We start from the raw sequence: 27,020 nt of genomic DNA on the forward strand, positions 1-27,020 counted from the left end.
CATCGTATCTTTCGTAGCAGTTTCAGAAGAGTCATTTGTTGACATTTCGAAAATTAATCAGGGTCACCACGATGTGGCCTTGGCTACTAATGTTCAAAATTAATTTATGATTAGGAACAGCGTGAATTATAAACAAATAGCTAAGTTTATTGCATTTTATTTTCCAGCTATCGAAATGCGACGCTACGCGCAACGTTTTGAAACCAAAATCTAGTAATCATGAATCAGAACTAGTTGCCATTCAGCATAAAGAAATTTAAATATAAATATAAACTACTTGTTGCCATTCAGCATAGAAGAAATATAAATATGAATAATTAACAAAATATTAAAGTTAATTTTATAAAATAATTAAATATATAAGATAAAAAATAATTATTTCTCATGCAAAAACTAGGCCACTACACTAGTAACTCAAGGGTTCTTTTTCTTTTTTACAAAAGAACTATTATTTCCTTTTTCAGTTATTTTCCCCCTTTTAAATCTAGCCGTATTCTAACGATTTTACAGACCTTGTCTACTGCTGACTTCACTTGCCTTAGCATTTTACTTGTCATTCTGATGATTTTCTTTATTGTATGTTTTTCAGAAGTATATGGAATCTTTTCTTAAAATTCTATGAAGAGGTATTCCTTCTTTGATAATCACCATTTAAAAAATACATTAAATGATTGCAATTTCAGTTTTAAACTCATGTGCTCGCTTCCATGTAGCTATTTAAAGGTCCACCATATCGATATTTAAAGAACCAATGATAATTTAGCTTTTATCTTTCTTCCTTGCGTAATAATTATTATAGCCATGGCATATTCATTAGTTAATGAATTTTAATGTAGTTTTTATTTAAATTAATATTAAACAATGCTGTTACCTATGTCATACATTTAGTCCACTTTGGGAACTGAATATAACTGAGTCCACATTTCGCCTGTCACATGAATCGAGTCACGACAGTAAAAAAGGACACATATCAGTCAAGCGCGGAGTAGTCCCACTTTGTCTCTATTAATCTTGGTTGTCCCCATGTGTAACGATAATAGAAGCCAGGTTCATTAACGAATCCCTTCCACTGGGCAACTAGCCGTCACTTGCTCTTACTGAGTTAGTAACAGGTATACGTTCTTAACGTAATCACACCTAAAAAGGATTCTAGATAATATAAGAAAGCAAGTTTTGATAAAGTGGGATTAGACTCGCCGTTCAGAGAAACAGGCAATTGAAAAATATTTTTATTTTCTTGAGCATTTTTGTTTATACGATTAAAAATAAATTAAAAGGTCTAATTAATTTCGAAGAACATTAATGAATGAAATTTGAATGCAGGTATGCAGACAGCTGAAATATGTACTTAGCTTTTCGTGCATTGACAAGCAAGGTCTTCCAACACTGAATTCTCAATATTTTTGAAAATTTTGAAGACTATTAAGGGGACTCATACACCTTAAAACCCTTAAGATTTTCGAATATGTGACTGTTGCCAGAATTGGGATATTTTATTTATTCTAAAAGCAATTACTTCCAACTTTTTACAGCTGACTTCATAATACAGCTGCTTTGGGAACTAGTAACCAGACAGATTGTGTTGCCACAAATATTTTTATAATTTAATCTGCTTTGTGACAAACATTTTTATGCGTTCACGACATGTTTCCACCTCGCGCGCATGATATTTTAAAAAATGGCTAATGATACATACTTGAAATGTGATGAAGTTCTTTATATAGGCACTTTCTTCTAACTGAACCCGAAATCTGCTGAAGATTTTAATATTAAAAAAAAAATATGCACTGCCTTCTCTATCTAACGCTATATCCACTGAATGCCTTCGGATAAATTCCCTGTAAGGCAAATCTTGGACACTTCGACATTAACGAAAATGGAATGAATGATGTTAAAGTTCCAGCTCTGATCGACTGTGCTCATATGTATTTTTAGCTCTTTTACCATATTGGGTGCTTCAGGCTTGAGTTGCCAAACTTCAATAGGTCATTCTATGGTTTAAGAAAATGAAAACGTATCCTAAGAATAAGTCGCGGAAAGGAGATATGTGCTGCTGATTATTAGTAGCCATACGATGTGAAGGCTAATTGCCTGAGCCATACATAGAAAAAGACTGCAAGTGGGAAGAAGGTATACAGTGCTTCGAGTTTCCTTGAATCCGACAGGTAATGCTTTGTTAGGGGAATGCATAATACAGTAGCAGTGTTAAGGGCTGCAATATAGCGATCGATACATGAGTATGTATGTGAAACCTGTACATGTTATCGGGAGTTTTCTGTAGGATAGTTATCGTAAAGCTTCAATAACAATAAAGCAAATGCCACCCAAACCACCAAACGTTAGCCACAATATTTCTTGAAACTCTGCATATAGAATTAAGCAGCGATCAGTCCGGCAACAAGAAAATTTCTTTGAAATGCATTCTTGCCAAGTTAATTTGAAAGGTTGATTTCTGATGCCTCAGTCGTTTACTTCATGACCTAGGAAGTTATTTGCAGTGCGCTGTTGTCGTAGTTTAGCCAAACAGAAAAAAGAGAATAATTTGGAACCCTTTTCCGCAATTAATATAAGAACTTCTGCTCGATGTCCGATTAGAGGTAATCTAATTGGGTAAGGATGAGCATCAAGTTACGATATTTCGACAATTCTTACTCGACTTTGATAGCAGCATTAGGTTACTATCTTCCACGAACTGCTCGAGGAGACATCAAGTATAAGTTCTTTATCGTTCGCATTGGTGAATATTAGATAATTCGTGCATAGCAAAGCATGCAAAGGCTAATCTAAGGAGGATAATCTTTATCCAAGGAGGACTTTCTGATGAAAATTAGCTCGTATTCACGTTACACATGCGGGGAAGTCACAAACACCAACATACAACCAGCCAGTTCGCTTAGGATCAAATTCCCAATATTCAGCGGTCTCAACAACATGGAAAGATTCTCTATCATTCTTGAATTTATTTGCTAATCTACCAACACCACGCTATTTTTTTTTTAATCTCAGAGTAAAATATGGAGTAAGAGTACTCTAATAATCTGCAGTCTGATAGGTGCTTAAGGAGCAGATACTGAAGACCACAGTGAGGATTTCATTAAAGCTAAACCAGAAGAAATCCATTACCGAATTGAGAACGCTGGCATACTATCCGCAACAACTCTGGACTTCCTGGAACATTACTTGCACGTTTTTTCCCGTGTACCACTGTTGTTGGCTTGCAATACAAACACTTATTATATTATAATGCCGTTTTTGTCATTCATTTCACTGTATTCTGTTCCTCATCAAAGGCTTTTGTAATTGTTTCCCACTATAAGATCATAGGATGCTTTTGTTTACGTTAATTCACAGAATACCCTCCCACAGTTCGGCGACACAATTTAAGCACATTCTATGTTTTTATTACATTCTAAATAATATAAAGTATGGGACCCATCGATGACCAAGTTGATAAGACAGTGGAATGCTGGTATTTTGACTCAAGTTCGAATTCCAGAGAATTGATCACAACATGAGCTAATTATAGTTTTCCTCCATGTTTGCAGTCGATATGAAGCAATTTATCTCTGAAAGTCCTTCAGAAAGATATTCCTCCCCTTAAGACAGATAGCGATCGTGTGTGCCATAACTGATTAAACAACTACATAATTTGGTACATTTATGGCAGCTTACGATGCATTAGTTGGCTTCTATTAATATCAACAAGACTACCTAGAACGAGAGATACCTTCGTGGAAGACTTGAAAACTCATTTCGTACTTGCCCACACTCTTTCGATGGCAAGACACTTGCTAATTACTAGGAATTATAGCCGAAAACATACCCCCTTTCCCAGCCTCCTTGGCCAAAACGTACAACAGACGCTGAATGATATGACAACCGAAGAAATAGTCACAAGCAACTAAACCCTACACTGAAAAATCACAGCCACGCCCTCTGACAGTCAGTCTCTAGGAACCACTCTAACAGTAGAAGCTGCGAATCTGTGTACAAAATTTATTACGTTTATATAGAACGTTTTTATAGATTATTTGCAAATGTTACATTCAGAAGTCAAACAACAAAAATCAGCGTTATATTTACAAAATTAATTAAATTACATTAAAAATAAATGTTACATTATTTCTGCTTCTTAAGAGGATAACACGATCCGTATCTCATTTTCTGCATAGAAACAGTTTACTCTACGATACTCAAAAGTGAGCACAATTTTTCAACAAAGTACAAGCATTTTCTGCATCCTACGCACAATACTCGCCTTTCCACGACAGTAAATAGAGCTTCCCACAGCCACTTGCAAAATTCATGAAATGAAACATTCCATCACATCTTGTGAAACGTATTACGGACCTAAATTTTATCAGATCTTCAAAGATTTGTTCGACTTTTCCTCATAGGAGCAATAAAATTCCTCAGAAAATGCCACCCGAGAAAGGATACGTTCGTGAAGATCAAACTGCAGACAATTTTTTACTTTTTTTTAAGAATTTCCATACAAAGTTGTGTTGGCCCATGCCCATAGCTCATGAACAAGCAGAAACACAAGCGGCAACACTTCCAATCTTCTTGATTTCTCGACTTCCAAGCATACAGATATTTCACTGATTTTCCCTCTCTCAGTATGCCGGCTGGCTGTTGATGCATATACTGCCACAATTTTCTTTCAGTACAAAAATCCTAAACTATATTTCCCTCTCTAAGAAGAATCTATAAGAAAGGCACAAGATAGATTTTAGGTATTCGAGGAATTCACAATTATAATTGAATTAAACTTCCTCAAGACCATTTTCAGCAATGTATGCAGTTCTAACATCGCAACTTATGATAGCATTATATTGCTCTTTAGTAACACTCCTTCTTCGAAGATATGCTTGCATTTTCCCTCAAGCCAAAAATGAGCTTTAGGACTCAAAATAATGACTTACAGGATTACGCCGATAATAATGGAACTGCAGTAACTAGTGGAACAAAATGAAACTGCATATTCAAGATAGTTTTTTGAAGTCTGTACTCGGATGCGCTCAGCTTTAAATCTCCCATTAACAATTCGTTGAAAACCCTACAGCTATTTGACATACTTTCCCTGAAAGTTCAGAAGGCCACTTGGTTAAGGCTTCGAGACGTTAGCAGTTTGTCATGTTCTACTACCATTGGCGAAGCGGAGTAGTTGTGTGACATTTTCCTCATATGTTATGTTGGAGAAGTTTTTCTTAAGTTCTTCATGAAGGCATCCTTCCACGTAAGCAGATAGCTCTAATGCTCTAATGAGATTTGCCTAATCAGACAATCCATTCCTCGAAAGCTAAGCCAGCAACTATGATACCAAAATACATGAAGTCTGTCTAGCATATTAAAGTGAATAATTTCCATAACCATTCATTAGTAACAAGAAAGAGCATTAGAAAACCTAAATAATATTTTCAAGCTGCTACAATCCACTTTTAGCACTAAAAGCTTTTCTCAATTATTTTAATCATATCGTTATATATCTTTACTTAAGAACATTCATGATTCGAATCTATCAATTTGAACTACAAGTTACAAAATAATGTGGAAAATGTATGCTGTTACATGAACAAGACTGACCAATGAAATATTTTTCGTTTAAATGACCGAAAAGTTATTTCCACTTTTTTTTCACAACATTTATTTTCCCAAATTTCATAATTAGCTGACCAAAATACTTTTGAGAGCACAACTTCTAAAAACATTGCAACGTCTATTGCATTATTTGCGACAATTTTATTTATTTCTTCCCCCGAAGCTTTAATTTCAGACCATGTTAATGCATTGTTGTTTATCTAATTAAAAGAATCTGCTCCACTAAAACTGTTTTCTCACAGCTTAATGTGAGAAAGATTTCTGCCATCATTTTGGAGGAAAACCTCTGGGCAACATTAAAAGCAGATCTAGATACAAAATATTTAGATTGGCAACGGCGAGTGTAACAGAATATTTTAATCGCCATTTTACCCGAGGCTGCACCATTTTTTCCCTTGTATATTTGGTACTTTTAAAATTTTAGCAAATAACCGGGACAAAATGGCAAACTTGGCGGAATAGTCCCAGTCAAACCGAGACGACAAGTAAGCCTAATGTCTAATTCAATCTCGAAAACAGATGAACTGTCTATGCAGCATCATTCCTTTTACTGAGTAGCACATAACGATACACGGTAATTTTGCACTGAAACTCTTGGACGTAATAACTATGATGCAATTTTTAATGCTGATATGCCTTTCTTCAAAACATTTTTATATTCCATCTATATATTTACAACACCAAGTTTGTTGCCAGATTCTGCACTTTTTATATCAAAACGTCTGCTAATAGACTGAAATTTTGCCATTAAAGAAACTGAAATTAGAAAGACGATGAAAAATGTCATCTTAAAAATAAACATCATAAAAAAATTCTAAAAACTACCGAGTCGTTACCTATTCAGAAGGTTTGTTTTTTAAATCTAATGGTATTTACTAAATTTATATTGCATTACGGAACTGTTTTGTTAACTTTTTAAAAATTACCTAGTTATAAACAAACATTCTTCTGAGCATAAATAACTACAGTACATTAAAAAATTTTCAAACTAAGTAAAAAGACCCCACTTAAAAAATACTCGTAAAATCTTATAATACAGCAAACAAACAAATGGACAGGATTACAGTAATAAAAAAGTAATGTGTTATTTTGGGAAACCATACACATTACTCAAACTAACTGCATTCAGATTCCAGTCCAATAAAAGCAGATCTTCTGCACACCTTAAAAACAGAAAAACTGGAACGATATTCTCCCCAATCTACTTCTGCCTCACTTCAGTTAAATTGATGCAACAGAAATACAGACCGCAAGTGCGCTTTTTCTATGTGAACATAAAGCAAGTCAATTTTAAGCATAGAAATAATTAATCATCTTGCTGGTTAAATCATTCAATAGCAAGACTGCGAGAATAAAGCAATTATTATGGAACCGTTAAACTCGGCATTTGTTAGCAACCACTGGTACTTGAATAAGCAAACCTGCTACTCAGTGATGGTCTTCATCATGTTGTCATCTTCATTGCCAATGGAACCAAGATGATTAGACCCAGGTACTGTTCATAGAGAAACTCAAATCAGTTCAGTGTATAAAGAACTATATTCAAAAGAATTCCAGTCAGTCACTGCACATCACTTTTGCAATTATCTTTTAATTTCGTATACCAGCATATTATGCCCATCAGAGACTAAGCTTGCAGTTGCTCTTAAATTCAGAAAATATCTGCTTTCTTTGGATAGGCAGCAGTAGTTTTTCAAACCTCAGACAGAGTGAAATTACTCAAATACATATTACAGAATAGGAAGAATAACTCATAAAAACCATCATGTGTGCATGTGTGGCATTCATTTGCTTTTTAAATTTTGAAAGCAGAAAATGAATGCTCTGTTAAGATTAAACAGTCGAATAGTAAATTTGATTATGGCAAAGCACACAAAGCTATCTGCATATGTACTTTCAAATGGCGAGTGGCTCGTATTTACATTATACATTACACAAATGGAAAGCTAAGAAAATGCTCATGCAGCCAACTTATTAACTGGATATTGACCCGAGGCCAAACAACGTGGGTCTAGCTAGTTGAAAGGGATTTTGAAAAACAGCCTTGTGCTTTGACACATTGGAATTTTGGTTTAGGACTTAATTTTTAGAAACAGTTACTTCTACATGAAAATTTTGAGTTCTGAAACAAAACTTTTCTTCCAGTTTAAGTTAAAATCATGTTGATTTTCAAATAACTGATGCAAGATTTCTAGTAATAGCTATAATTTTATTTATTTTCTTTTCACACTGGCTTATACAAGCAAAAAGCCACCATATTTATATACACGGAAAACTATATAACTTGACTGCAAATAAACTTTGTAAGAACAATGCCACTTAGGTAGCTACGACTGGACTTTTTACTGATTTGGTTAGTTAAAGAAAAGTATAACCCCTGCCCTGGTTATGGTTTATTTGAATATCACAATACACTTGACAGCTATCTGCCTAAGGGGTGCCTTTCGACTTTATAAGGGAAACTGTCTCGTATACATCATGATGAAAACCACAAAAACACCTATGCAACCAGCCCGTTCGCTGGGATTTGAACCTCAGACCAAATTACCAGTGTTCAGTGACTCTACTACTTGGCCGCTAGTGAGCCTCCTCCCCTGGTTTGTAAGCATGTTTAATTCTGACAGGCTAATCACCACAATTATAATCAAATTTTCTTCAAAAGTCTTGAATTTTATACCTGATACCAGTTCACAACTTCAAGACTACTGTACATGTTAAAAATGATTGCTAATTAGCTATCACTTGATATCAATGCAATCAATGATAAATTTTTCATGATATTTGTTTATAACTTCGTTTACAGTTTACAACATATAACATAGTGTCGAGGTTGTGAACTGATACCAAATATAAAGTTAAAGAATTATGAATAAAATTTGATAATAATGGTCCTAATATAGTGATTAGCCTGTACTAACTGTGCACTCTACACCCTGAAAAAAAAAAATAAATAAAAAAAACTGGAGCAGAATGAAATAGATAGTCTGTAAAACCTACAGGAAGAACACCGCAGCCACAATGAACTGAATGTTTGTGAAAAGTAGTTTAAAAGTTTAGAAGTAGTGATATTGATATTAAGGATAAACCTTATTCAGAAGACTAAAAGAACATGAAAACTACTACAAATTCTCGGCTGTTTAAAAGCAAGAGTTTCTTAATAAAGACGAGGCTAAAATATGGGATTCTTGGAAAATGTGTATGTGCATTTTTTACTGTAATTAAATACATTTAAAAACCAACAATCTTTTGCAAGCAGCTATAAATACAGCTATAAATAAATAAAAAACAAAGGTAATCCTAATTCTTTTAATAAAATTTGGAGAATGAAACTATTAACCCGGCGGAAGTTGCACCAGGAAAAATTACTAGAGTGGGCACATGGGGTATCACATACCCCAATATTTAAAATATGATAAAAATAGTATTATTTAGTTTTAAAACTTTTTTTTTTTTTTTTTTTTTTTTTTTTGTTCTCATGTATTATAAATACGTGAATAATAATTGGGTTTCAAAAAATTAATTTCCGAAATAATCTTAGAGTTAAAATTAAGATAAATGAAAATAATAAAAAAATATACATCATGTCTCTAAGTTTCATTGCATCTCTAATACACCATGCTTATTTTATTTCTTCACACTTTGAACGAAATACATTCATGTGTTCTTGGCACAGAATGCTTTCATATTTTAAACATTGCATTCACGTTCTTCTGTCCTTGGTGCCAGGACAAAAAATTTATCACATCTTTCATACTTAGTTGTTTCGAATTTCATGTATTCGTTTTAATTCTTCGTTGAAACTTCTGCTTTTGTTTTGCATGCAGTACGTCAATTTCTTGGAAAAGTATTAATCTTTGATTCTTCATTCAATACTTTTTTTTCATTAATTGTAATGCTAAGTCCTTCAAAACCAGACTTCTGTTTCTGGTTGGTGGATTAGCAGTTGAATGTAATATAATTCAAGCATTTATTACAGCAACATTCAGTGCAGGAAAGAAAATTACCATTAGCTACCTCTTTGCTATTCTGGCAATTGAATATTTGGCTGACATTTCATCCCCCATATCCACTGCTCCGTTAGTCATATTATTAAAACATATAATTCCTGACGTTTTATTTTCTCCAATAGTATCATCTATAGTATGATCGTTATATAATGTTGAAAGCATAAGAACAGTTTTTCCTTTTTTAGGAACATCAGGAATTAATGTTTTATCTTTTTCGAAACCAAAACATTGTAGAAAATATTCTTAGTTTCATCTTCAGTTTCCGAAATGCAATCTTCATCGCTTTCAAATATTTCTAATAAATCTCACATGCGTTGCATCTCCAGTTTATAGGGACTCATTCTTTTTACCATAATTCAGTTAGAAATTTTTAAGAATTTAATGTCAAGTACTTTAAAAATCACTTGTGAGTAGAAATATTTACTGTTACACTCTAGAAATAAATTTCTGAACTAAATATTCAGTCAGAAAAACACTTACACGGACAGGCGCGTGGGGTGTATCATACCCCAGTTCCAACAAAATACCGATAAATCTTTTTCTGAAACACACAGGCAAAGAAAAAGCGGTTCTGAAAGTCAACCACAACTAGAAACTCAGCTACTGAAAGCAGCACAGAATTTCAGTTTCACAAGTTAGGAATATTCCACTTTTATGTAAGGTTGGGGTATGGTACACCCCACGAGCTTTCCCGCGGGTTAAAAAACATTCCAATTAGTAAGATAAGACAGTGGATCTAATATAAGGTAGTAATTTGTTTACAATATGAATGTGATGCTAAATTTGAAATGTTCTTCATTGTTTATGTTTTGCTAGAAGATTTCATCATACTTGTTTCTTTAGATCCCAGTTGGTTTACGAATATGAATTTTTTTTTTTTACCACAATAATAAATGTTTCAGTAAAAGAAAATTTTCATAAGAAATATAGAAATAAACAAAATAAATTTCATTAAGTTAAATAATTGAAACAAATACTGGTGGTTTAATGCAATATATAAATACTAATAAGCAATCTGACATGGAAATCATTAAACGTTCCCATCCATCCCCACTTAAAATAGAATGTTATAAAACTTTACTTAGGAAACAGACCAGTTGAAAATGAAATGACATCTTATTTCACCACATTAGCTTCAAAAAACTTTGAAAAACTTGAAAGTCTTATTGTCATTAAGATAATTGGAAAAATGACTGAAATTTCAAGCTCAGATAGCATTAAGAATGCTAATTAAATATTACCTTTTCCATACAAAATTTCTAAAGTAATTTTATATCCCCACATCGACAAAAACAAACACCATCAAAAAAAAGAGAAATGTCAAATAATTTTCCAACTTTATGAATGATATATAGAAAAACCATAAGAAATTTTCATCTAGAATTTACAAATAAGAAGAATCAACTGATACCGTTCCTTGGACTGCTTGCTACACAGCATTCAAGACTGAAATTATCAAATCTTTCTTATATTTTACATAATGATAAACACACCATTTGTATTATAAAGCATTTCTAAAATAGCATACTTTCTATACTTTTCATTAACCCAAATATAGTGATATAGGTATTAGAAAAGAAAGTTTACTTATGGGTTCTTTTCCATTTCTTTAACTGACTGATTCTAATAAGTAATGTGAAGGACCAAATATGAACCTTAACATATCACCACGTTTACTGCATAATCTTTTGGACTCCTCAAACGTGTGTGTACGGGGGGATTGCATAAATTCCATTCTGACATCCAAAATGCAGCCTGCAAGCCAGCTTATAAGAGTACATCTATTTAAAACTTCCTTTAACATTATCCTGATATCTCACACACATAAATTTCTCAAAACTTCTTCCTTCTTCCATTTTGGCAGCATTACACAATTATTTCTTAATTGGTGCACTTCAGTGAAAGTACAAAGTCTTAAGGTGCTACTACATGTCATGAGTCATTTTTAATAATGTTAAATATAGGTCACTTTACAACACTGAGTGTGAATGAGTATTCTTACAGAAATTTGATAAAACATTACAATATTTATACTGGTAACAAACTTTTCTTCATTTATATTAAAATAAGTTAAATGTTCAATTATAGTTATTTATAGCCTAGGAATTTTTTTGTAAAATATATTTAAAAAGAGAAAATATTTTTTCTTTGCTTAACAACAAATTGTATTCCTTTTATTACTAACACTAAAAAATATATTTATAAATGTTCCACGCAAACCTTACAAAAAACTAAGCCACTTCTTTATTTGTTAGTTGTATATAAATATCACTAACATTTAAAATAACATTTTAAATATCAAGTCAGAGAGATATAAGAAGCAACAGTTAATTTCAAGTGCAGGGAGTTATTAAAGATAAAAAGATATCTTAAGCTGATCCACACTGAAAAATATTAAAGAAAAGAGCATTAGAATAATAAATAATGAGCGATTATAAGAAAGGCCATGACCTTGAACTGCATTATTAACATATATATATATGCTACCACCACCAGCACCACCAAGACTGACATCTAAAACATGCTACGTTCAAAAAATTAATTTCTGGTGAGAATTCTACACATCAATACATGGTATTTTATGTAACACTTAAAGATAATAATAATTTTTTTTATCAAAAGCAATATCATCACTTAATGTGCTTAATAAATGAATCTAAAATTTGTCTTTCATCACATTACAAGAAAGGTAAGTAAGAATGCATTCTGCATTTTAAAAAACAGGAAGGAAAAGTGGCATAGATGGGTGAATTTTACATCACATATGAACTGATGGAAAGAATTTTTCCCTGAACAACAAATTATAAATTCGAAATATAGAATTATCAGCAAAAGAAGCAATTTATCATTACAAGATTTGACTTACAAATCTAGCATAAAATAAAGAAAAATGAGAGAGAACACAAATGGTTTCGAAAGACATAATCATTCCGAAATATTTTTAAATAAATGTGTTACTGCTAAAGAAAGTTAGTTAGCAATTTACTGCTAAAGAAAGCGAGAAACGGTTTGCTTCATAATATCAGTTAAATTTTCCCTTTGGGGTCTTAAAATATATAAATTTCGGTGACTAAAAACAGACATATAACTTACAAATGATATTTCAAAGTTTATATTTATTTCCCTGAAGTATTAAAAATGAACTTTTTTTCATTGCACACATATTTCCTTTTCTTCCGAAATGCAAAGACAAGATTTTCAAGAGCTCATACTTTTTGTACACAAAAATGAATTATTTTATCATTATACAGAAGTGGTGGAAAATTTTTTTAATTTATGAATACCTGCATATATATTTTCAGTTAATTAAATAAAATTAATTCAGTTAATAAAAAAAATCTAATATAAAAATTTAAGAAAATGTACAATTTTAAAATAGACAAGCAATGATACTAGTGTAAGAAGTTCAACATGATAATCAAATATTTCAAATACTTTAACAGCAGCAACATGACTTCTCTAAAAAATTTTAATCTCACAACACTTTATTTCAAATAAATTTTCAAGAAAATGTAACTGAATAAATACATTTTTAAGGGGAGAAAAAACCTTTATTTAGAGAACATCTTTGTAATCAGAAGGTTTTTAAAAATAACTTCAAAATGGGACAGAGGAAACTGAATTAAAATTATTAAAGAACAACTAATGCTATAATACAATATACTTCAACCTACCTAAAAATTTTAAAATTTAGAAACAATGTTAGAAAGTACAAGAGTGACAAATAATACCTTCTGTATATATATAAAGATATAAAAATAATATCAATATTTCCCAATACTCTTATATATATCTAATATATATACACACACACACACATACATAAAGCAAAACTGAACTAAAGAACGGGACACAAAGACATATTCTGTATCAACGATAGCAGTGAAATGGGAGAACAATATAACTGAGAAAAAAAGTTTATTTTCAAAAACCTGCAAAAGAAAAATAAAGAATATATACATTGAACAGATGGACTTTGTAACTCTAACATTTTTAATTAAATTCTTGAGTTTTTCAGTCTTAAGATAAATTACTTATTCAATACATTAGCGATTTCTTCTTAATTGGTTACTAAAATAAATTAAAGTTGATGATTATTAAAAATTCATCTTTTCAACACAAGGGATGCTTCTTAGGTCCCATCCAACGAAATTTTATATCTTTCAAAACTTTCAAACTTTTTAAAAGCTTCAAGTAACAAGTCTTGAATCTGGTAAGCCTAATAGAAATTTTACACAATCTGTTTGTTCATTAACTTGCAGCATATTTAATTTTTTCACTGTTTAAGTAATAAAGCACAACTGAATGCAATTACTTTCCAAATTTTCAATAAATTATAAGCCATAAAGTTACAGAAGCATTCATATATTCTAAAACGAATTTTATCATATAACTGATAACTTCCCTCTTTATAATCATTAAAAATTAAATATGCTTTCAGGTTATCTAGGTACAGGCTAAAGTTGCAGGCTTCATTTTATTGCTAATTCCACAGACAATACTTCATGAATTTCTATTCCAAGAAAAGTAGATCTATGCAACAGAAACAGAAAAACTTAAGAGGAATGGAGCAACTGTTCTCAAAATAATTTCATACAATTGTTTTTTAAGAGCTACTTTTGCTACATTTATTACTTAGGCAGCATTTAAACAAAATAAATATCAAAAGTATATAATAACATAACCTACAATCCTGAAAAGATTTTGTTCTGAGATGAGTGGGTACATGTTTTGTTAGAATAACCATTTCTAACAGTCTGTCAATTTGTAAGTTATGAAAAATTTTCAGAATGTAATAGCAATATAAAGGAAGAAAAAGAAATTATTCAAATAAAACTTTAGAAAAACATATGTATCTTATAAAAAGATTTTAAAATTATTACCAAGAAATATATTAAATACACTGAAATGGCTGAGAAAAGAATTCTAAAAAAAATTAAATGTATGCTTTCATATACACACAGTTTGAAAGAATGGAAAGACAAACCTCCCTCCCTTTTTAACGGGAAAAAACATTAGCAACATCCAAATATATGTAATCACGATGACATTTTAAAATAAACACAAAATTTATTTAATTTTATATTTGTTTCCACACAAGAAAATTTACTTAGTTATGAATCCAGCAAAAAGTTTATTTACAACCTGAAATGAATTAAACATCCACAGGTATTTCTGCCAAGAAGTAGGCACTAGCAAAATTTTCTATTTCTTTCCATACCCAATTTAATTTTTAAAAGAACTAAAATATGAGACTTTGATTTTAGGCAAATAAAGCCAGGAAAACAATGGATTTTCAGTTCTTACTAGCAGAACAGGATAATAAGAAAGGTAACATTTCTCATCTTCAAAACTACAAGTTACACACAGGGAAGCTAAAAGAAAAACATTTTGTGCTATGAATCACAAACAGTTTTAACTTCGGCATTTGACCATCTAAAACAGTAGTTAAAACAACAATGATGACATCCTGCACCTAAAATCTAAGAAATTAAGTACAGACCCATTTTCTTAAAAAATTCTGCAGGCAGGGTTTAGTCATTAATGTTTTGGAATGATCTATTTGCTTCTAGAAACTTCCATATTTAATTCTTAAAACAGTTGACTAGATGACTGCTCATATGAAAAATAGAAAGAAGAAGCTCAAATAAGTTGATGAAAAGTTCCTTGGTCTTCTAACAGTGTAATATTTCAAATATTTTAATTTTAAAATAATGTAAAATAAACAATTTTGTCAAAATCAGGACCATTTTAAAATTTTTAAAAATGTTATTAAAGGCAAGCAATAAAATTATGCAACATAAGAGGAAATTCCATTTGATACAAAAGACTGGTTTTTTGGAACAAACTAAAATTTGTCTTTTAATTTGGGGGGGGGTAGAAGGGGTTAATTTCAACTGTATAATTAATTCAGTATAAGAACACTTTTCTGGCTTCTAGGTATGATATACACAAGACTTTGTAAAGAACACAACTTTGATTAAGGACAATACTGTGCACTCCGCAATGCAATTTAAGATTTAAACTTAACACAAGACTGCACTTTCAAAATACCTGTACTGTTTAATATTTATAAATGACTTTCAATTGCTATTCACATACTTTCAAATACAAAATGAGAATACAATTTTTCATGATTCAGAATTTTGGGCTAATGAATGATTATCTTGATTACTTGCATTCCTTTTCTTTCAATAATAAATAAGTATATAATATAAATACAATCAAATTAAAACAAAAAAGGTGTAAAAAAAAGGGCTGCTTTTGCTTTCAAATCCAACACAGAAAAATATCAAATATATTTCACTACATTAATGAAAGCCAAATCAATATTTTCTGTTTCTTAAATACTTTTTAACATTAGGAATCAATTTTTAATATGCAAATGAACATATAAACAGTAAAATCTAATGAAAAAAAAATGATGAAGATTTCATCATATATGGTTGGTGTAAGAAAAATAATAGATACAGTTTCTACCCTTCTCACATATTGATTTCATATTAAAATCACAACTGATGAAGAAAAATTACCATAAATTTATTAAAAAGTTTTCAAAAGCAGATGCTGTAAATTTAAAACTACAAAAACAGAAAGGGATGAATGGTGTTCCCACAAAAAGATTTAAAGGTTAATTCTGTATTCAATATGGAAAATCCCATTAATTTCCTGATTAATAGAAAATATGGCATATAATTTAAGAATCTAATAATTTGTTACTTTAGTTGATTATATTTAAATAATACTGGGTACTATTCACATGAGAAAAGATTTCTGCTATAAAATCTATGTACATCATTGCCATGAAAGATAGTGGACTTAATAAGCTGTTGCCTTTGAAATAGTATTGTACTAAAAATGTTTTTTGTTCTTAAATTAACTGGCAAATGTTGCTACTAACAATTGAACTTAAAATAAGTAATGAATGATAAACCAGGAAGAAATCATGGAGCTAGAGAAAGGGGAGGTAGAAAATCTATGAACTTAATTAAATTTCAAATAATGAACTTCTCCTTGAAAGTAATTACTAAATTGCTGCAATATTTATATGACCAGTGTAATTTATAAAATTACGTATTTAGTATCTTCAGTTAAAAAAGTATCTATTTAAACAACTGAAACATAAATAATTATAAACCATAAAATTAACTCAAAACTGTTTAATAATGCTTTATTCAATGCCAATGCTGTGTGAAATGAAGAAATACTTACCACGTATTTTTTACAGTTTGAGGTTCGCAGAAATGAAAACTGTAATCTAATTCTGAAGACAGCAACTGCATTTTTTATTGCTTTGTAGACATTTATGTCACAAACTGCAGCAACTGAGACAACCAAATGCATGAGATATCAGCTACTTTACCCCAAATTTTTTTAAAATGTGTTTTAAATTTTTTTTAAATGTGTTATCTTCTTAATGTCTATGGACAAAGTATTTGCAAAACTCACAGTATATTTTATAATCTAAACTTGTATTAACTGCAAATACCCAAAAAGCAATACATTTATTCTTAATTTTTGTTTTGGTTGTGGTAGAGGTGTCTCTACACTCATGTGGAATAGCTGTCATTATGACTGGAATAAGATTTGATTTAACTGATTTGTGTATAAGCACTAATAAGCTTGAAAAAATATATAAAAAAGGGGCAGAGATCTATGTTAACCATCTAAATGTAATACAGGTATGCAATGCAATGTAACTATAAGGCATACGATCTGAGCTGCAACATATTAATATATAAAAAATTTGCCAAAGCCTTGCCATCAGCAAGTGACTGCTTCTGATCCTACCATCTGCTACTCATGGCAGCTCTAAGAGAGGAAAAAAAAAAAAAAAAAAAAAATTAAGGCCCACTATAATTTATTAAAAGGAATAGTTAAATATAGCTGAAAAGAAGGTGGAAAGGAAACGTAATCTAACAAGATCAGGTTCTTCAATATTGGTAACAAATCATTCCTTAATTATTCCTTCTATAGAAAATAAGGTTTCATGAAGGCATGGCAAACTGCAGTTTAAGCCATTAAAAGGCTGCATTTTAACTGAAATCTAATACTTTCCAGCCCCCAAATGAAGAAAAAGTTCCACTAAACATTTGCATAGGGTTTTCTTTCTGCAAAATATCTTGACACAAAACTTATTCCCGAAGAGGTTTAAATAAAAATTTAAAATTCAATGCTCAATTCCACAAATCAATGTACTACTAAATAGAAAAATTAAAATGTTGTGAATGTAGAATAAGTACTCAAAATACTGAATAAATTTACAACCTATGTTTCAAATGTTAAAAACTAAACAAGAAACGGCAAAATTACTGAAAACACACATCATAATAAACAACACAATTTTTACAACTGAGGAACAAAACATGCCTACCAAGCCTTTGATTTTTAATATATATGCAACATATCACATTTTAGTATTAAACATAACATCTCATACCTTCTGTAACTACGTATACAGTTGTACATACGATTTTATTTAACAAAGTTAATAGTTAAACGTAAGCCTAAATATTCCACATCTGGAAATTACTATCAGACAACCTAAAAAGACCAAACAAGTTTCCTTTCTAACGTGAAAAGTAATAAATACAGAAAGTCTTTCTTTTTTGTTTACTAAAAATTCTTGTTGAATATTTGCTTTCAAACTTAAACTGGGACTTAAGAAATCCTTAAAATATTTTCTAACACACTCCCCCCAAAGAAACTTAAGTGATAAATAAATAAAGAAAAAGATATTTTGCATAAGTCCAAAGCAAAATAACAGTGAATATACATTGTACCATTAAACATATTTCTTTTGATGATTCCAAGTTAAACAATGCGCAGTATAGCAGCTGTGCAATGTTCAGAAGGTTACGAAAATACCAAGTATTTATTTTAGTTTTGTCAAACTTACTAATATTAATTTGATTCTCTTAAGTATCAGATTGTTTCCAAGAAAACCATTTGTTATCTTCTAAATTGCATGCGTTTCCACAGACACTGCATCAGAAATACACAGAAGCACTTAAAATATTCCGTAATTGGTATAATTATTTATTTCATATTTATTTGAAGGGGGGATATTACCTGGGATGTTGCATGGAACAACTTTTTGTCAGTTCACATGTTTTAGACTGACAGATTTAACCCATTAACCGCCAAAACTATAAGGAATGATTCTTTTCTAATGAAAATAACAAATATTAAATTAAGCATTTATAACATAAATTTACATTGAAAATAAAAAAAATGCTCTTACCTGTGGAAAAAGCGAGTGTTGCGTTCACGCAATGTCAGCGGATGTTTAGTGAATAGGATTATACTCGTGCGATGTTTCCTTTAGGTGGAGCACTGGATTACTTTTTAGTTGTATAATGTTTTATAAATCTACAAATCACTTTACTTGTAATTAATTTAATATTAAAATATACATTATATTTCTTTTACAAATACAGATTATTTCAATTGAAAGATTCAAGCATGAAAAGCTTCACTACAAACATGATGTAAAGCTACATTACATACTTTGCATCCATAAACAGTCTGGCTATGGCACTCTTTACTACGAAGTCTTTTGTTAACATCGGACTTTACAAAAAAATGTCTATCATCTCCATGCAATTGTTTTTGAATGCTGAATTTCCTAGGTTTTCCTGCTGATGATCTATTTCTGGCTAATTCTACGCTCTCAATAGGAGTTTGCAAAAGGAATAATGCAATCTCGCACCTGAAATCTAAAAGAGACCTTTTATTTCCAGTAATAGAAAGTCGTGATATTTAGTAAGTTTAGATACGCTCTCACCTTATGCAATTTATCAGTATTGTCAATAAGACTATTGTCAGCTAAAGGCAAATTTTGCTTCATATTCCTGTACTGCAAACGTGATATCGATTCTCGTACAAAAGGAACAGAAATGCCCTTATCAAGAGACCAATACATTTTTTCTTGAAGTAAAGAAGGATATCTCGTTAGCAATGATATTCTAATAAATCTTCTCATATAGGCTTCAGATGCAATAAATTCTGGGAGTTTTTTTTTTTTTTTTTTTTTGTTGAGCGTATATATTTGTCTGTTCAACGAGAAGAGAGTAAATTTCTAAAAAGAAAATCGAAAATCTCTCAAATAGTTTTTACCTTGTATTTTGTCTTTTGTAGTTTCTGTTCTATCTCTTTCTTTATTTCCTTCCTGAGACATAACTGACAGTTCTTTTTTTTATCAATTTCAAGTTTTCAGTTTTCTGCTTTTTAAACTGTTTCGTATGACTATCACTGCTTTTAGAAGGCTGAAACTTACTTCTTACGTGAATTAACTTCCCCAGCAATATCATTTGGTAAAATATCATTATCATTATTTAAAACGTTGTCATTCCCTTCTTTTTCATCACTAACTTCTGCAACTTCTGGGGGTACAAGAACAATATCAGTTTCATTCTGGTCATTATTAACATTATCACCATCTGTTTCTTCATCAAAAAATCTTTGAAGAGCTTCGTCTAATGTAAGATACCTCGCTACATAGGCATTTTTAAAGCAGCCAGAAGATGAACCAGAACATCGAAAGGAATGAGTAAAATGGAGGCAACACCTATTTTCCCTTCCTTCCCAACACAAATATAAACAGATGATTGATGTAATGTTCTGATAAACGGTGACCTTGACTAAAAATAGATAACTCATAAAGATGGCGATTCTTTCGTTAAATATTTTCAGCAAAAATACGAAAATTTTTTAAAATTTTGTTTAAATTTTGCTTAAAGTATGAGATTAATTATTATAAATAAAATTATTGTTGAAGGCAAATATTTTTTTTACAGAAATAATCTTCATAATATTCCCTACACAGAATCATCTGCTGGTATAAAATATCTTATGCAGTTATATTTATTTATATATGCATTTATTTTGACCGTTGCATCAACGCAACACCAGCGGCTAATGGGTTAAAAGAATGATGGCCAACACCTGTACTGACAGCCAATTTTATATGTGTGTTGATGACATACAGAGCAAGTATGGAATGCTTAGGAATGCAAGTTTATTTCATAAATATTTAGCAATCTGTCCTGGAATAACAAATATAGATAATTTCAAGGTAAGTCATATTTATTTTTGCTTTGCAAAATTACTGAAGGTAAAATTACACGAAGACTAAATACATAACTAATAAACACACACAAAAAAAAAAAAACGTAAACTTGATATCATTTTGTCAATAAAATATTCATGCCCATAAATTGCAAGGTTTAAATTTTAACACTAATGAGAAAAATACGAGTGTTCATAGGAAGCAACAATTTAAACCAAAGCCAAATCTCAACTGCAATTTTGTATACACTGACTAACAATAAGTATTTGGACACCTGTGATAAAAAGAAAAACTAACTTTATTCAAAATCAATAGTCGGTAGAGCCTCCACGAGATGTAATTACAGCGTGGACTCTCTGGGGCATACTTTCCACAAGTCTTTGTATGACAGCTAGGGGTATTTTCTTACACTCGACTTGGAGAAGACATAGAAGTTCCTTCACCGATTTTGCACGGGTAGTGCACCCCTGAATTCGGCGATGCAACTCGTCCCAGAGGTTCTTGATAGGGTTCAGGTCTGGATTCTGGGCAGGCCAGTCCATTCGACGAACTCCATTGGCACCATACCAAGCCTTGGTTAACGTCGAAACATGACAACAGGCATTGCCGTCCTGAAAGTAACAGGGGTCCAACCCATAAAACTGCCACAACGTAGGAAGCACATTGTCATCCAAAATAGTTCAGTAGGCATCAGAGTTGAGCTTACCATGAATGGGGACCAAGGGTCCCAGCCATACCAGGAGAAACACCCCCAGACCATAATTCCATCTCCGCCGAACTTGACCGTTGGCACAATGCATTCTGGCAGGAGACATTCTCCAAGTAGACGCCAGACCCAGACCCTGCCATCCGAACGGTAAAGGGTGAACCTTGATTCGTCACTCCAAAGAACCCGATTCCACTGATCTACGGTCCAATTTCGATGTGCTTTGCACCACATTAACCGAGCAGCTCGGTTGGACTTTGTAATCAAAGGCTTATGGGGAGCAGCACGACCATGAAAACCAAGCAGATGTGCTTCCTTACGGATGGTATTCATTGAAACAATACTCCCGGGTGCCTGTTGAAACTCTTCGTGGATGAGGGCCATCGGTTGGGTGCGGTTCTTCCGAATTTCTCTGGACAGCACTCGTCGGTCTCTATCTCCCAGTTTCATTGGTCTGTCAACTCGGGGCATATTCCGACCACCGCTCACCTTCCACTTCTTAATCACATAGGCCACTGTCGATTTTGGGTACTTCAGATCCCTAGATATGTCCCTTAAGGATCGGCCACATTTGTGATACCCGATAATTATACCTTTCTCGAAATCAGAGAGCTCCGAACTGCGAGGCATCTTGCATGTGATAAAGCCGATGTCATTGTCATAAAGCCGATGCTGTTTCCTACACGATATATACCGGCGGAGTCCGTGACGTACCTTAGGACCGGAGATATCGTCATTTGCATAGGTGTCCAAATACTTATTGGTAGTCAGTGTATATATAATATAAATATGATTATATATATGCATCCTTAGCTTCCAACAGAAAAATAGGAAAATATGCATATGTTAGAAAATTTGTGGTAAATTATTGCTATCATAATTTTGTTAGCCACGAAGCAGGCCAAAGATAAGAACCTGAAGGGCCACATGCAGTCACCATTAGTTTAGTACATTTTAAGTATAAAAATAAACACTTCACATAAGCATTTGGCACAGTTCAAAGTCTGAATTAAAATTTATTCTGTGTCAATATTTTTAAGGAAAATACAATAAATTTTATTAAAAATGCATATATTGGCATGATAAATTTTAAACAAGGCAACAGATGTTCAAGTTTTTTAATATAAAATGTTAAAATTGAAACATATTAGGATATTCTCTTTCCATGTAAAATTTACATCATTTGTACTTCCAGAATATATGTTCTCTCAAAGATACCATAAAAAAAATTAAACAGTTTCCATTGAAGCATAACTAATGAACATGAATATATATATTAAAAAAACTTTCGTTCAAGACTTGCAAAATTAAGTAGAATGCCTCAGACACATGCAAACTTTATACTATATCATACGTGTTTAACAGCTTAAAAATATTAAAAGTACTTCCAAGACAGCTGCACTCATGCATTTTATGAACCCTCCATTAATTAAAAACAGCAAAAATGAAATTCTTTGCAAATTACACAGTTCATTGATGTATAAAATTAAATAGCTATAAGATTACAGATTTCAGTGATAATTGATTTAGAATGTCACTGATATTTAAAAGAAATATTTTAGCTTTTGAAAGGCAGCATAATATGATAAAATTATTCATGAACTACTCATGTAATGTCCCCTAAGGCACAAACCTTTTAAACATGTTAAAATTTTTCAAATTATCTGGACCAAGACCAATGTTACATACTATTAACTAACTTCAGATCTGTACAAGATTTTGAAAAGAGCACAAATAAAATATGGGATTTAAAATTACATGCATTTAAGTTTGCTAGGAGAAAATGTATACATACACAGCATGAACTGGACACAAAACTGTGAAAGTTATTATTCATCTGTCATATTGTAAGACTTGCACTGGAAGGGGGAGGAATACTGAACTAATTCATTTACAATTAATAATAAATCCACATCATTTTGCTGCAACTGCATCTTATACACTATTAAAACATTAATAGCCTCCAGATAATTATTTTAGGAAATAATGCTGAGTTATGAATGCCAATATATTTTTGAGAAAACTTTCAGATAAACAAATTGAGATTAAAAAGCAGACAGCAGGAAGAAAAAAAGTTTTCAATTATATACTGGATGGAAAATTAAAGGATAATTCATATAAGCAGATTTAACTCTAGTTGTTTAATCAGATATAAGTTAGAAATTTACATAAACTCTTTATATTTAATTATTTATAAAATGCAAACATATACAATGCAGTTCTGAAACAAGTTTTAAAATGCAAGAATGATATGAAGTGGGGTAGACATTAAATTTCTACAACACAACTAAAATGGCAATAATTGTTCAGCTATTTAAAAGCAAGTATGATAATTTGTAGGAGCAAATCCAACTATTTAATAAAGTGCACTTGCTCTTGCTACATAAAGTCTCAATTAAAGCAGGGAAGCAGACAGATCAACTCATACTCTCAGAGAACAGGGAATAACTCACAGATGAGTATTGCTATCATATGTAATCATTCAGTAACATGAATTCAGGGCTGAGAGCTTATTTACAAATATATAGAGCCTAGATCTCATCTCTACACGTCTGAGCATTTAAGAATTCAACTAAAAAAAAATTATATATATATATATATATATATATATATATATATATAAACCACCTTTTATAGAGATATTTCACATCACTTTTCTGCAAACAGCAGTGTCTACTTTTAAATCTATGTCTTTCAGCATGTTTTTTATCTTCTTTCCTCCAGATTAGTATACATCTAAAATCTTTCTTCAAGCAAAAGCTAGACTTATTTCCAAAGAGAAATCAATTTCAGCTTATAGGGTTCCACTACATTGCTTTTTATATCATTTCAAGCATATACCTGTTTTATCTAATCAGGATATCACACAGCATGAATGTACAGTAAGGCCTACCACTCTCCTGTTATAGCAGTGTTGCCAGATCATACAATTTTTCAGCAAATTTGTGACTTGACAAGTTTGTGTTACTAAAATTTCATATTTGCGATTTTGTGAAATTTTTGTGACATCCATCATCTTCTGCTACTTTTGCGACTTCAAAGATTTTTTTAATATATCGTAAAATACTTTTATGTTAAAATAATGTATCAATAAAAATAATTTATATTAAAAAACAGTTTATTTAGGCTTAAACAGAAGTTGGCATCTGGCAATCTGATTTACATGTGGGCTTTCACAGTGTCAGCAAAATTCTGGTGACCTATCCTGAAGAAAAGTATCTTTCATACAATATTTCATGCAACATTCTAAATTTAATATCTGATTATGTGCTTCTCTCCAGATAAAAGTAAGCTCAGAGTTACCTGTAAGGCCACCAGAATGTTTCTCATTTCTGTAAAAGCTAATTTGGTTGGGCCCAGCAATGGTCATGTGGTTAAGACTGCTGAAAACTGGTAGTTTGACCAGGTTTGGGTTCAATACCAGGCAAATGGGATGGCTGCATGCTTGGTTTTCAGAGTATCACCCACGCATAATGTGAATACAAGCCATGATCTTTCAGAAAATCCTCCACTGAGGCATTCCTGTTCTTAGGCAGACAGCCATTATGCCTTTCTGTATTGAAATAACTTAATCTAACCTAACCAATGTGGTTGTACACCTGGATGGCTTGCCGTTCGCAAAAAGATACTTCATCAGTTTCATTAAACTGTTTTTCTTGATTTAAAGAGTATACATATTTGGGATATATTTAGTGCTCTGGATAATTTTTTCTGCATTGCATTCTTTCAACTGCCCATCACTTTTAACAGACAAACTTCATTTGAACAACAATTGGATAAAAAATTTTAGAATTAGTATTTTAGTCAAATTTCATGCAAAATTAGGCCAAAAATATGAGTTTTACTTTATTTTTCACAATTTATCCTTTAACTTTTCAATCCAGTTTATTTATGCAAAATATCTGGCATACATTAAAAAACAAATAAAAAATATTAATATGCAGATTTTCATACAAACATTCAAATGAAAGCTAAAAATTATGAGAATTTTTAAATCAGCAACTGAGCATAAAGCAGAAAATGGCTAAATTTTTTTAGGAACTTTATTTCATGTTACTTAAAATTAAATTTTAAATTCCGATTACTAATGGTAGATGCCCTATACATACTTAACAAATACAAATGTATGTTCTTCCCAAAACTATGTATTCTAATATATTTCAATAAATTAGAAAAGCAGACAATATTTTTACATTTTTCTAGAAGCACAGAACGTATCTTGCATTAAGATATTTCAGTAGTATTACAATCATCAACAAGCATTTACAATCAATCTGAATTCAAAGAATTAGATAACTTGTTAGAAGCCATAGAGACAAGAATTTGCTGAAAATCAGCTAATTCTTGTACTAATACTTCAGGTCCCAGATTATTACCTGAAATTATAGTATTATTAACTGTGGTGGTGGAAATGGTGGTAGTGGTGGTAGTGGTGGTAGTAGTGGCAACGTTACATGTTTCATTAGAAACACCCACCTGAGTCTCATCTTTTTCAGATGGTGTAACATTCCCAGAGCAATCATCTGTAGCTACCTTAGGAGGAGCTACAAATCTAGAAGGCATTCCTACCCTCTGGAGATTCTTATCAGCAATGTTTTCAGGTGCTACATCAGAACGCGGCGGAACTGGAGGCTTAGAACCAGTATCTTTCCTATGAAGTGCTTGTGGTGGCAATACTGGCTTATTAGGAGGAATAGGAGGTGGTGCTCCTCTTCCTATAGGTAACTTCTTGGCATTTGTGGAATTAGGAACAGCTGCTGTTCCAGGTTTATGAACAGACACAGAACTAGAAACTTTAACATTACAAAACACTTTTGAAGACTGTGCACTGATATCACTGACACCTTTTTCACCCTCAGGTGGAGATAACATATTTTCAGCATATTGTGGACCAGAAGCTACTTGTAATAGAGTTCCTACTCCATCTGAAACCGAAGAAGTTACTGGAGCTAAAGATCCTGGTTTCACAACTTTGGAAGAGCTTTTTAATGCAGTTGATGAAGGTGGGCTACACAATGGTGAAACTGCATTTGATGCAACAGCAGATACTACAGGTTTAGAAGCTGTAGCAGGACAGATCTTTGTAGGAGCTTGAGGAATGAGACCAGGAGGCTTTGCAGGCGTTGCAGGAGCAGGTCCAACTTTTGGACAAAGAGCACGAGCAACTCCCCGTGGTGGGCTAACTGTAGGAGATATTGTGGGTACAGCACGTATAGGTGGAGTTGAAACCATTGTTACAATAGTACTTCTCACACCTTCTCCTAATTGAGACAAAGAACTAAGACTAGAACTTGCTGATAGCTTCTGCAAGTTTTCAAGCTCTTCCTGCAACCTTTGTACTTCAGCAGTCAATTCACTGTTTTTTGCTTCTAATTCTGCCATTTCGGTTTTAAACTGTTCCCTTTCAACCTCAAACTCACATAACTGTTTTTCTAATTCTGCTTCCATCTGTAAGGATTTTTTACTTTCTTCTTCTAATCCATCAACCATGTCAGCTATTCTTCCTTTTTCATCACAAAGTATCTATACGTACAAAGGATAAACATTTTAAAAACACATTTACACCTTAAGAAAGAAAATATATTCTTCAGCATAAAATTGTAAGCAGTAGTTTAATTGAAAGTGGGATTAATTG

The 27,020-nt window shown here is 31.8% G+C and overlaps 1 protein-coding gene across 5 annotated transcripts in view; it reads right to left on the bottom strand.

Moving 5' to 3' along the window:
* The window catches only part of LOC118184380 (uncharacterized), a 139,953-nt gene that overhangs the window by 13,211 nt on the left and 99,722 nt on the right, over nucleotides 1–27,020 (bottom strand). For 3 of the 5 annotated variants that reach the window (XM_035354044.2, XM_035354043.2, XM_035354045.2), the window contains exon 6: nucleotides 11,835–26,908. In XM_035354044.2, the coding sequence (XP_035209935.2) occupies nucleotides 25,655–26,908 (1,254 nt within the window). In that variant the 3' untranslated portion in view covers nucleotides 11,835–25,654. Of the gene's footprint in view, nucleotides 1–11,834; nucleotides 26,909–27,020 lie in introns of those variants that run through there. The other 2 variants (XM_035354048.2, XM_035354047.2) reach the window with 2 other exon arrangements.

The sequence above is a fragment of the Stegodyphus dumicola genome, chromosome X2 (genome assembly GCF_044657685.1).
Source record: "Stegodyphus dumicola isolate Sdum_Otavi_A_Nest chromosome X2, ASM4465768v1".
Classification (NCBI taxonomy): Eukaryota; Metazoa; Arthropoda; class Arachnida; order Araneae; family Eresidae; genus Stegodyphus; species Stegodyphus dumicola.